The sequence below is a fragment of the Metopolophium dirhodum genome, chromosome 3, assembly GCF_019925205.1.
Source record: "Metopolophium dirhodum isolate CAU chromosome 3, ASM1992520v1, whole genome shotgun sequence".
In the NCBI taxonomy this organism is placed as follows: domain Eukaryota; kingdom Metazoa; phylum Arthropoda; class Insecta; order Hemiptera; family Aphididae; genus Metopolophium; species Metopolophium dirhodum.
This window is the reverse complement of record NC_083562.1, coordinates 21066711-21079307: the sequence shown is the minus strand read 5'-3', so window position 1 is coordinate 21079307 and position 12597 is coordinate 21066711. Positions and strand designations below refer to the sequence as shown.

The following is a 12597-nucleotide window of genomic DNA, read 5'->3' as shown; positions in this document are numbered from 1 at the left end:
GGTATTTACAAAATATATGGTATTTACAAATTAAAAATATAACAAATTATATATATATATATGGTATTTACAAAATAAAAATATAACAAATTATATATATATATGGTATTTATAATTATTTCAATTGTACGTGTTGTAATAGAAATATATCTCAAGAGTAATATTTACAATATATCACAAAACTATATACAGGTTAGGTTATGCAGTGTAGAAGGTCTCTCATTAAGCCTTTCTCTTCCTCCTTCCAGTTATTTCCTTCTTCATCTAATTCAGGCCAATCATCCTCGGGTTCATCTTCCCTATAAAATTATAAATATTAATATTAATTTATTTTAAATTTATTTTAAATTTACTTTAGAGAGTAATGTCCGTGAGCCAGTGTGTGCACTTTATCTTGCAGCACCACCCTCTTATCATCGAAGTTATTGAACGTTAATTTGTTCGATTTTATCGTCATCAGTTGATGCTTGAAAGAGCGGATGGAGACATTTTCTCTTTTATTTTCCCCCTCCTCTTCCTCGTCAAACAAACACTTTTTATGATCGTAGAACGTCATGTGATTCTTTACAACGTGTTTTCTAATTCCCTTGGCTTTGATCTTCTCCTCACCATTCAAAATGTATGAATATGACTTTGCTCGCAGCGCGCAAAACTCAGTCATTATGAGCCCATCCGTCTCATCAGAAAACAGACCTGGGATTTTCTGTCGTTCGGCAATGTAACATGGATGGTCCTCCGGTAAGTTGGAAGTATCCATTCGTTCGAGCAAGTTGTTATTATTTTTAAGGTCTTCGTAGAAATTATCAGTGTGAATAAAATATACCAGTGAGTCTATAAATTGTGTAAATTATGTAAATATTTATAATAATAATAATAATAATAAATATAAATTATTTATTACCTGTGTCGGTATACATCAACTCGATTTTATCCCCATAGTGGCTTTTCATTACGTTATAATGATAATCATATATTAAACTCTTGCTTATGTCAAGAACCGCGAGACCTATGAACATTAAAAATCGCATTAATACCTTTATATATCTAAATTATTAATAGAAAAATTACCGATATAAATAGGTTTACAAAAATCAATGATTTTTTTTTCTAATGTTACTGCGTTTAAGTTTTCGGTATAGGTGGTGGAATATTTAAATGTCGATCTGTTAATTAATTTCTGCAAACGTCGGTTGCACGATACAAGCTCCATGTCCATACGTTTACGAACGTTTTCCATCGTTTTTCCTACATTAAAATCAGGTGATAAAAAAAAGGATAATTAAAATAATTATTATTTATAATAACGTACCGAATACAGCATTGTTCATCAATTTGAAGAAATCCCGCTCAAATTCATTTTCCGCCTTTTTCCTCATATTAGTGTTTAATTCAATATACTGGGCAAGCCAAGGTGATTGCTTGAATTGAATAACTCTATGCACCTATAGTATAAATGTTAGTAATTCTATGATAAAATATCATTATATGATATTCACCTTTTCAACTATGAGACCATTGTTTAAGGCTTGCTGGAGGTTTCGATAGTGAATAATATAATTTTTCTTAGGCTCAAATGTAGCCATGAGTTTGCGTACTTTTGAACCTGGTGGTACGCTGTTTTGTGGCAGGAATGGTAAGTCGTTATGTTTATTATGTAAATTTTTCGGATAAACAATGTCAACCTCGTAAACCCGTCCTATGGGCGAATCCTCAGTCAAATCGTATAAGCCGTCGAGTGATGGTTTAACCCCACTTGAAATCTCCGTAGGGCATAAACTGAGACATTGCCCAGCCGTAAAGATTATTGCCTGAAGATTAAAAAGTTAATTTAACTATATAATTATTATTTATAAATAAACTTACAATCCTGATACACAAGCCATGATTTCGGATCTGCCGGGTTGTAATCTGGTGTTTTTTCGTTGTTTGATTTTGCATACCGCATGCTGGCTTGTGTCAGTCCACCTCGAATACCTAGAAAAAATTGTTATTATATGCATATAGAAATAACATAATCACAATATACTAACCGTCTTCAAACATGAGAAGCATTTCATAATCCGACAGTAATTCTAGTTTTATCGCCGTGTATTTCAACATTGCGTCGAAAGAGAACCCCGGTGCTGTATAATAGTATGCCGGGTCTAAATGGTATGTATTCAAGCAAAGGTCCCGGAAATTTTCAAAAACATCCGCCAGAAGTAAAACATCAACTTTTAAATATAGATCGGAATATTCGCCCAGCGTTTGACAATTGAAGTGGTTCCAAACTTCTACCGCAAACTGATATTCCGTATCTTTAACATGTTCTTCTGTCAGAACGCTATAAAAATCTTCTATAGGCGGCAAAGAGGTTTGTTCGAGCTTAGACCAATCATCAGTGAAGTCGTAAGGATATACACCCTTACGGGTGACGAGCGGTAAATCATTGTTGGAAAAATGTTTTGCCGTTATACGGAATTTTTCCAAGTTTGGCGTTATTAGATTGTTGGCGAGAGTTGATAGGCTTGTAGCCATAAATCTAAAAGTATCCACGAATCTGATGGTAAAATCGTTACTTATATATTTTGAAAAAGTAACGTATTTCTCCTCGCTGTTCGGAATTACTTTTATTCTTTTTGAATTATAACCTAGTTCGGTTACAATGAAATGTGCATCATAGTTGGATAGATTGTGGATAAAAACTGGAACGTAATTTGGTTGTTTAAGACTTAGATTACACCGACTACACAAGGTCTGTCTGAATTTCCCAGTCAAATGATCGTGATCACGGACACGGGTGTATGTATCAACACTACATTTGCATAAATTACATTTAAAACATGAATTATGTTTAGCTGTGTCTTCATCGGTCATGGTCAGAGCAATGTTTGTCTTTAATAATTTTTCTATTTTCTCGGCAACGTCAGTGATATTCTGTATAAAATGTTTTGCCACGTCTTGCCTGCTTTCACTACCTCGGTATATAACTGGTCCAATCGGTATGTTAAATTGTGTTAACAACTCTATTGAAACATTTTCAGACGCCTTAACTAAAAATCCGTAACTCATAGGACGGTGTTTTTGTATAATTGTTGTATTACCCCCCTTTTCCTCTTCGGTCTTTACAAGTAGAGCCTCGAAATCGGCATATATAACTATGGGATGTCTCTGCGCGTTTTGCCATGCGGTGAATTGTAGCACATCTCCCTCTTTTGGCATTTTAGGTCGTATGGGTTTATGTGGTCCGCATATTAGCCTGTGATGTTCAAGCGCCGCCTGCCCGCTTAACTTATACTTTAAATTCTGTCTGTCGAACGATGTAAAGCAACGTTTACAGAATATAACTTGACCTGCATGACTAGTTTTTTGCGAACGGAGTAATCTCGAAAAATTTGAGATGTAAGTATAATGTGTATTATTACCATCCGTCACTAATAATAAGTCAAAGTGATCCCGTTTTTCATCATCTACGACTTTGAGTGGGAAAACCTCATATGAAGGATACTTTTTCGGTGGCTGTAATCGTTTTTCAAGTCCGTAAACATTTACAGAAACGTTCTGATTATTTTTTTCGAACTTGGTAATATCTGACAGCGGTGTCGGGAATGAAATTCCGTTAAAAATATATTTGTCCTCATGCTCGGTATAATTTTCATTGACACGAAATTTGTTTTGTCCTGCGACGTGTTTTGCTAAAATAGCCCATTTAAAACACTGTTGGTCTGTATTTTTAGGATTTATTATTGCTCGTTTATCTATGATAGATTTTGGTAATTGTATATATGATGAACCAGATATTGGTGTATACTTATAAACGGCTAGTAGTAAACCATCGATGGACTCTAACGTAAACCCGCTACCACGAGAAACATAAGCGTCTTCCTCAGCTAATAATTTCATAAAAGATTCTTCAACTACTGTTTCGATTTTTGTACCCCTAAATATTTCTTTGGCTGATGTTGTAAACGCTCGATTTTCAGATGAATTAGGTACGTTTGGTCGGTTATACGTAGCCTCGAGCTTCAAGCTAAATTTTATTGGATGTCTCTGCGCGTGCGTCCTTAGCCTGTCTGTCAGAGCCGGTTGGAGAGAACGGAGAAAGTCGGGATAATTTCTAATATTATTTAGATTTTTCGCGAAATACCACACTATTCTACGTTTTCCAGACGATGAAATTTCTCTAAGACCCGGGGATCTAACCAGTTCCATACGAGCCTTTTTCGCCTTAACAGCTGACACTGTGTTGGCGATGGAAATGCGTTTGCCACCCACCGAAGTCGTATAAGAATCTACTTAAAATAAAATAAAATAAAATCTAGCGACGAAAATGTAAAAAAAAATCTTACCTGACGCTTTGCATAGCCCTTTATTTTGAGCATTTTCTAAAACTGCCACGCACATATCATCATACCCATCGTTTGGCATATTCGACTGATGTTGAAGCTCGTATGAGGGACCAGCGGGTATATCTGGTACTATAATATTCGGGGCGATCTCTATTTCACCTCGTTGCAGTGGTCGAGCGCGTATAATACCTTATAAAATAAATATTGAATTAAATATTAAAATGAAAAAACCTAATTAATATCTAATAAAAATGTGGTATTGAATCTTTTTTTAAAATCTAGCGACGAAAATGTAAAAAAACTAACGTCTTTATGTAAATAACGGAGGGCCTTTTTAAAAATCTAATTAATTCTGATAAATAAAACTAACCTGTGTCCTCATCTTCTATTATGATGCATGTGTCATTGGCCGCGCTATCGGGGGCAACAATACGAGGCGCGAACTGGATGACGCTAGGTCGTGCTGGTTGATCTATGATCGGAGCAGCTGGCAATGGTCTGAGGTGAGCCGGAACGATACCTTAGGGAAAATAATAAATTAATATTGTATAAAATAAAACTTTATATTTTTAGTACATACCATGAATGTTCTTCAGATGCTTGTTGAGGTTGTTTTTATACGAAAATGTCGATGGGCATGCAGTGCACGGAAAACGTACACCTGCATGCTTCTTTTGGTGGACGACCAAATTGTCCTTACGCGTAAACGTAGATGGGCACTGTTCGCATTTAAACATATTTAAAATGAAAACGAAAAGAAAAATAATAAAATGTTTAAACACTTGTAAAAATTTTAAACTCACTAAAATTTTTAGAGACGGAGCGTATACGTGTACAACGGTTAATAACGTACTGAAGAACTGTTGGCTCTTTCAGAATATATAAAGACGAATTTGAATAGGTAGTAGGGGTATTGATACTTAATTGATATTAGACTACGTCCGGCAGAAGGTACTAATATCGGACAATAATGTGTTTTTCACTAAAATAGGTATTTTAATATCAATAAGTATATCACATCCTGGCGACACGAGTCGTGCGAATATCGAATAATCCTAATGGCATTTTATCTAATGGCAATATATTGTTGTATTTATTTGATTGACGTGTCAATACCTGCGACAATTATTAGACTTAATAACGGTTATTCACTAATGCCTACTTAATGTCTCCTATATGGTGTATTCATCGATATTATTTGTGTACGCAGCTGCAAGTTATAAGTATCCTAATGATATTATAATATGACCAGTATACTGCGGTTTAAATATTTTTATATTTATTTATAAAGTTAAATGGGTGAAAATAACTTCTAGCACTCAAGTGGTTGGGGTGGCCTAGTGGTAATTAAATCGCGTTGGAGCTGGTGGGTCCGGGTTCGAATCCCGGGCGGTTATTTTGCAGTTTTTTTCACGACAACGGAAAATTATATGATATCAGTGATAATATACGTTAACATGTGATAAAATATGATAACGTGTGATAACAATAATATAAGTAACGCACGTACGCAAGCAGCGGGATGAGGATAAGGGTGCGGGCGGTGGGATGAGTGTTGTGAGATGAAGATGGTGGGGGGGGGGGGGACGCACGTACGCAAGCAGCGGGATGAGGATAAGGGTGCGGGCGGTGGGATGAGTGATGAGATATGAAGGTGGTGGGGGGGAAATTCATGTCGCACACGTGAGCGGCCGGGCGGCGGGCTCAGCGGGCGGCAAGGATCAGGAATCAGGGATCAGGAATCAGGGATCAGGAATCAGGGATCAGGTCCATTGTGTGTTTGAATTGTCTATTTTATACTACTGGTAGGTGTTTGCGAACACCGTCAAATGCATTTTAGAATACAAAAAAAAATTATATAAATTATATTGTGGGAATACATATTACAAACATTAAACAAAAATCTCCATAATCTTAAACAGAAAAAATTATTCAAAATATTTAGTTCATTAAAGAATTATTCTAAAGGTACCAGATTGTCAATATTTAAAAAAATTGGCTAGAGTTAAAATCATAAAAAAAAAATTGAAGGGAGGTATTTGCGCCCGCAGGCAAATAGATTTTAGAAAACAAAAAAAAATTTGGAAATAATTTAGAAAAAACTATTCAAAATATTTAGTTCATTAAAGAAGGATTATTCGTAGGGCACCATGTTATCAATGTTTCAAAAATTCGGCTAGAGTTAAAATTATAAAAAAAAATTGAAGGGAGTTGTTGGCGCCCGCAGGCAAATGAATTTTAGAAAACAAAAAAAAATGTATATAAATTATATTGTGGGAACACACATTATAAACATCAATCTAAAATCTCCAAAATCTTAAACAGAAAAATTATTCAAAATATTTAGTTCATTAAAGAATTATTCAAAGGGTATCACAGTCAATGTTTAAAAAAATTTGGCTTGAGTTAAAATCACAAAAAAAAATTGAAGGGAGGTGTTGGCGCCCACAGGCATATAGATTTTAGAAAACAAAAAAAAAATTTGGAAAAAAATTTAGAAAAAACTATTCAAAATATTTTGTTCATTAAAGAATGATTATTCATGGGGCAACACCAAGTTATTAATTTTAAAGTCAATACAAAATATTAAAATATTTAACTAGAGTTATATAACTAAAAAAAAAAAATTGAAGGAAGCAATTGGAAACTGAAGGCAAATGCATTTAAGAAAACCAATAAAAAATTGAAGAGAGGTGTTGGCGCCCGCAGGCAAATGAATTTTAGAAAACCAAAAAAAAATTTAGAAAAAATTTAACTGTAAGAATACACATTACAAAGTACAAACTAAAATGCCTAGAATCTTAAACAAAAAAAAACTATTCAAAATATTTAGTTCATTAAAGAAGGATTATTCGTATGGCACCAGGTTAGGCTAAATTTATATAAATTATATTGTGGGAACACATCACATTACAAATATCAATCTAAAATCTCCAAATCTTAAACAGAAAAAATAATTCAAAATATTTAGTTTATTAAAGAAAGATTATTCATGGGGCACCAAGTTATCAATTTTCAAGTCAATACAAAATATTCAACTAGAGTTACGGTACTAAAAAAAAAAAAATTGAAGGGAGGTGTTGGCGCCCACAGGCAAATCGATTTTAGAAAACGAAAAGAAAATTTGGAAAAAATTTTAGAAAAAACTATTCAAAATATTTAGTTCTTAAAAGTATGATTATTCATGGGACACAAAGTTATCAATTTAAAATCAATAAAAAATATTCAACTAGAGTTACAGTACTAAAAGAAAAAAATTGAAGGGAGAATTTGGCACCTGCAGGCCAATAAATTTTAGAGAACAAAAAAAAATTTGGAAAAAAATTTACAGTAGAAGCACACATTACGAAGTTCAAACTAAAATAACCCGAAACTTAAACAGAAAAAACTATTCAAAATATTTAGTTTATTAATGTATGATTATTCATGGGGCACTAAGTTATCAATTTTAAAGTCAATAAAAAATATTCAACTAGAGTAACATAACTAAAAAAAAAAATTGAAGGAATCAGTTGGAACCTGAAAGCATTTTAGAAAACCTAAAAAAAATAAAATATTCAAATATTTAGTTCATTAAAGAATTATTCAAAGGTTACCAGATTGTCAATGTTTAAAAAATTTGGCTAGAGTTAAAATCATAAAAAAAAAAATTGAAGGGAGGTGTTTGCGAACACCGTCAAATGCATTTTCGAATACAAAAAAAAAATTATATAAATTATATTGTGGGAATACATATTACAATATACATATTCAGTTACGTGTGCACACCCGACCGAGCAACACGCTTATCGTTATCGCGCTCTCGCATTTATAGCTCTCGTAAGCGTACTGAAGCCCTACGTGTGTACAGGTAATATGAATAAATATTTAACCGTTGATCCATATTCACTTTTTAACATTATAAATTTATAAAACACCCAAAAATATGGGTGAACCCCATACCAAAACTAATAGGCTTAATGAAAAACTTATTGCCTCATCTAAAGTTTCAACTAACAAACAAAATGTCACAATAATATCTAAAACCGGGCCCTCCGTTGTCATAGCAGATAACGCGACTAATGAGCCTCTTTCATCTCAACATTCCGATAATGACTACAATAGCGACGCAATTAAGACCACCGACAAAAATATTTCTAATCACGATTACACCAACAATACCAACCATATACAGAGCGTGCATAGTATCAATTCCTCATCGCAACAAAACACCAATAATGAACCAGAAAAATACGCTTTTGGAAAAAAATCTTTCGCCGAAACCACTCTCAACTCTACACTACCCAAAAAAGAACACGCAATAGTCTTCGATTCAATCGACAACATACCCCAGATTGAATACATAATTGCAATTAGCAAATTAACTTCACCAAAAAACATAAAATTTGCCTCTCGGATAACCAACAACCGATTCTGTATATATCTCAATGACAAAAACACGGTTGATTTTCTTGTAGATAACCATCCCTACATCATAATAAACTCGCATACGACGATCAAAATTAGACGGTTAATAAATCCGGCTAAAAGAATAATCATATCTCATGTCTCACCCGATATACCAAACGAATACATTATATCACACCTAGAATATCATAAAATACAAATATTATCACCAATTACACATATCAATGCGGGATTTAACATCCCAGAACTAGCTCATATCATAAGCTTTAGACGCCAAGTTTACATCAAACCCGACGATTTCGAAAAACTACCAAAATCCATCCTGATCAATCTCGAAAATACATCTCACAGAATATTCTTGGACGACGACTCGATTCACTGTTTCCTATGCAAACGCAAAGGTCACACAACAAAACAATGCAAAAACACACCAACAGAAACCATTAATACAAATATAAATGAAAACGTATGCAATACGTTCGCAGATACAAATGTTGACACCTCTTCAAACAACATCTCACAAACCTCAACTCAAACGTCCCTCCTCGAGGACCCATTCCCGATGGAAACAACATCAAATGACATCACATTATTGACTCCAAATACAACGGATATCAAAAAAAGATCAGCACTCTCTTCAACTTCATCAAACCTAACCAACGATCCGCCTTCCTCCAAATCCCCTACTCAAGATAATATATCAAAAGAAACTACGTCCAAACCAAAGACAATCAAAACATCGCAACCAGCAACCAAAAAATTAAAACGAAATCAATCCATAGAAAATATAGTCTTAAAGCTCGATGAAATTCTCGAACCCACCAAACCCAAGTTTGAAGAAATGCAAAAAAATGAATTTTAGAAAACAAAAAAAAATTTATATAAATTATATTGTGGGAACACACATTATAAACATCAATCTAAATTCTCCAAAATCTTAAACAGAAAAATTATTCAAAATATTTAGTTCATTAAAGAATTATTCAAAGGGTACCAGACAGTCAATGTTTAAATAGTTTGGCTAGAGTTAAAATCATAAAAAAAAAAATTAAAGGAAGGTGATGGCGCCCGCAAGCTAATAGACTTTAGAAATCAAAAAAAAAAAATTACAGTAGATACACACATTACAAAGTTCAAACTAAAATGTCCCGAAACTTAAACAGAAAAAACTATTTAAAATATTTAGTTCATTAGAGAATTATTCAAAGGGTACCAGATTGTCAATGTTTAAAAAATTTAGCTTAAGTTAAAATCATAAAAAAAAAATTGAAAAGAGTTGTTGGCGCCCGCAGGCATATGAATTTTAGAAAACAAAAAAAAATTTATATAAATTATATTGTGGGAACACATATTACAAACATCGATCTAAAATCTCCAAAATCTTAAACAGAAAAAATTATTCAAAATTATTAGTTCATTAAAGAATGAATATTCGTATGACACTAGGTTATCAATGTTTAAAAAATTCGGCTAGAGTTAAATCATAAAAAAAAATTGAAGGGAGTTGTTGGCGCCCGCAGGCAAATACAATTTAGAAAACCAAAAAAAAAATTTGGAAAAAAATTTAGAAAAAACTATTCTAAAAACTATATATAAAGAATGATTATTTATGGGGCACCACCAAGTTATTAATTTTAAAGTCAATACAAAATATTAAAATATTCAACTAGAGTTATATAACTAAAAAAAAAAAATTGAAGGAAGCAATTGGAAACTGAAGGCAAATGCATTTAAGAAAACCAAAAAAAAATTTAGAAAAAATTTAACTGTAAGAATACACATTACAAAGTACAAACTAAAATGCCTAGAATCTTAAACAAAAAAAACTATTCAAAATATTTAGTTCATTAAAGAAGGATTATTCGTATGGCACCAGGTTAGGCTAAATTTATATAAATTATATTGTGGGAACACATCACATTACAAATATCAATCTAAAATCTCCAAATCTTAAACAGAAAAAATAATTCAAAATATTTAGTTTATTAAAGAAAGATTATTCATGGGGCACCAAGTTATCAATTTTCAAGTCAATACAAAATATTCAACTAGAGTTACGGTACTAAAAAAAACAATTGAAGGGAGGTGTTGGCGCCCACAGGCAAATAAATTTTAGAGAACAAAAAAAAATTTGGAAAAATCTTAGAAAAAACTATTCAAAATATTTAGTTCTTAAAAGTATGATTATTCATGGGACACAAAGTTATCAATTTTAAAGTCAATAAAAAATATTCAACTAGAGTTACAGTACTAAAAAAAAAAATTGAAGGGAGAATTTGGCACCTGCAGGCCAATAAATTTTAGAGAACAAAAAAAAATTTGGAAAAAAATTTACTGTAGAAGCACACATTACGAAGTTCAAACTAAAATATCCCGAAACTTAAACAGAAAAAACTATTCAAAATATTTAGTTCATTAATATATGATTATTCATGGGGCACTAAGTTATCAATTTTAAAGTCAATAAAAAATATTCAACTAGAGTAACATAACTAAAAAAAAAAAAAATTGAATTTATCAGTTGGAACCTGAAAGCATTTTAGAAAACCTAAAAAAAATAAAATATTCAAATATTTAGTTCATTAAAGAAGGATTATTCGTAGGGCACCAGGTTATCAATGTTTAAAAAATTCGGCTAAAGTTAAAATCATAAAAAAAAAAATGAAGGGAGGTGTTTGCGCCCGCAGGCAAATAGATTTTAGAAAACAAAAAAAAAATTTGAAAAAAAATTTAGAAAAAACTATTCAAAATATTTAGTTCATTAAAGAATTATTCAAAGGGTATCAGATTGTCAATGTTTAAAAAATTTGACTTAAGTTAAAATCATAAAAAAAAAATGAAGGGAGGTGTTTGCGCCCGCAGGCATATAGATTTTAAAAAAACAAAAAAAAAATTGGAAAAAAATTTAGAAAAAACTATTCAAAATATTTAGTTCATTAAAGAAGGATTATTCGTTGGGCACCAAGTTTTCAATTTTCAAGTCAATACAAACTAGTTAGAGTACTAAAAAAAAAAAAATTGAAGGGAGGTGTTGGCGCACGCAGGCAAATAGATTTTAGAAAACAAAAAAAAAAATCGGAAAAAAATTTACAGTAGAAACACACATTACGAAGTTCAAACTAAAATGTCCCGAAACTTAAACAGAAAAAACTTTTCAAAATATTTAGTTCATTAAAGAATTTTTCAAAGGGTACCAGATTGTCAATGTTTAAAAATTTGGGTAGAGTGAAAATCATAAAAAAAAAATTGAAGGGAGGTGTGGCGCCCGCAGGCAAATAGATTTTAGAAAACAAAAAAAAAAATTGGAAAAAAATTTACTTTAGAAACACATATTCCGAAGTAAATGTTGAAAAACATTTTAAATGTTTAAAAAATTTGACTACAATGAAAATCATAAAAAAAAATTGAAGAGAGGTGTTGGTGCCCGCACGCAAATAAATTTTAGAAAACAAAAAATAAAAATGTGGAAAAAATTTTACTTTAGGAACACTCTTTAGGAGTACACGGGTACTCAGCGTACTCCCAGGTATAGCCGGTTAATCTTAAAAAATATTTTTAGATAAAAATCTACTAGAGTTCAATGAATTGAAAAAAAAATTGTTTGAGAAATCTGTGTGAAATAACACTTAACAAAAGAATACGCTGGAAGCTAAATACTGCAATACATATTAACTACAATCCAAAAACTAGGTATTGTTTACATTATAATAATACGAACAGTTATTATGATCAGAGGTGTATCACCGTAATACATGTATAAGAAAATGTATAAAAACGAATGTAATTTATAAAGGATGCAAAAAAATTAAATGAGAAAAAGGTCCTGCACGGGACTCTACTATTAGATTGTAATTTATGAAGG

The 12597-nt window shown here is 32.0% G+C and overlaps 2 protein-coding genes across 2 annotated transcripts; both read right to left on the bottom strand.

Annotated features, from left to right (window-relative positions):
- Positions 1–193: 193 nt before the first annotated feature.
- Positions 194–1583, bottom strand: LOC132940589 (uncharacterized). The gene is made up of 6 exons (XM_061008315.1): positions 1497–1583; positions 1310–1442; positions 1069–1245; positions 902–1006; positions 354–831; positions 194–299 (listed from the first exon to the last, which is right to left on the bottom strand). Exons 1-6 carry the CDS (start codon positions 1581–1583, stop codon positions 194–196), a joined length of 1086 nt encoding a protein of 361 aa, XP_060864298.1.
- Positions 1584–1689: 106 nt separating this feature from the next.
- LOC132941347 (uncharacterized) lies at positions 1690–5545 on the bottom strand. The gene is made up of 6 exons (XM_061009363.1): positions 4909–5545; positions 4699–4848; positions 4329–4517; positions 2031–4271; positions 1864–1974; positions 1690–1808 (listed from the first exon to the last, which is right to left on the bottom strand). Exons 1-6 carry the CDS (start codon positions 5063–5065, stop codon positions 1744–1746), a joined length of 2913 nt encoding a protein of 970 aa, XP_060865346.1. The 5' UTR covers positions 5066–5545; the 3' UTR covers positions 1690–1743.
- Positions 5546–12597: the final 7052 nt, after the last annotated feature.

Bases quoted from the DNA above. Each gene is read 5' to 3' on its own strand.
- LOC132941347 (XM_061009363.1), bottom strand. From the start codon at position 5,065: ATGTTTAAATGCGAACAGTGCCCATCTACGTTTACGCGTAAGGACAAT. The intron at 4,272-4,328 runs GTAAGATTTTTT...TATTTTAAGTAG, and splicing joins AGGGCTATGCAAAGCGTCAG to ATTCTTATACGACTTCGGTG. The intron at 1,809-1,863 runs GTAAGTTTATTT...TTTAATCTTCAG, and splicing joins ATGGCTTGTGTATCAGGATT to GCAATAATCTTTACGGCTGG.
- LOC132940589 (XM_061008315.1), bottom strand. From the start codon at position 1,583: ATGGCTACATTTGAGCCTAAGAAAAATTATATTATTCACTATCGAAAC. The intron at 832-901 runs GTAATAAATAAT...CACAATTTATAG, and splicing joins GTTGATGTATACCGACACAG to ACTCACTGGTATATTTTATT. The intron at 300-353 runs GTAAATTTAAAA...ATAATTTTATAG, and splicing joins CACGGACATTACTCTCTAAA to GGAAGATGAACCCGAGGATG.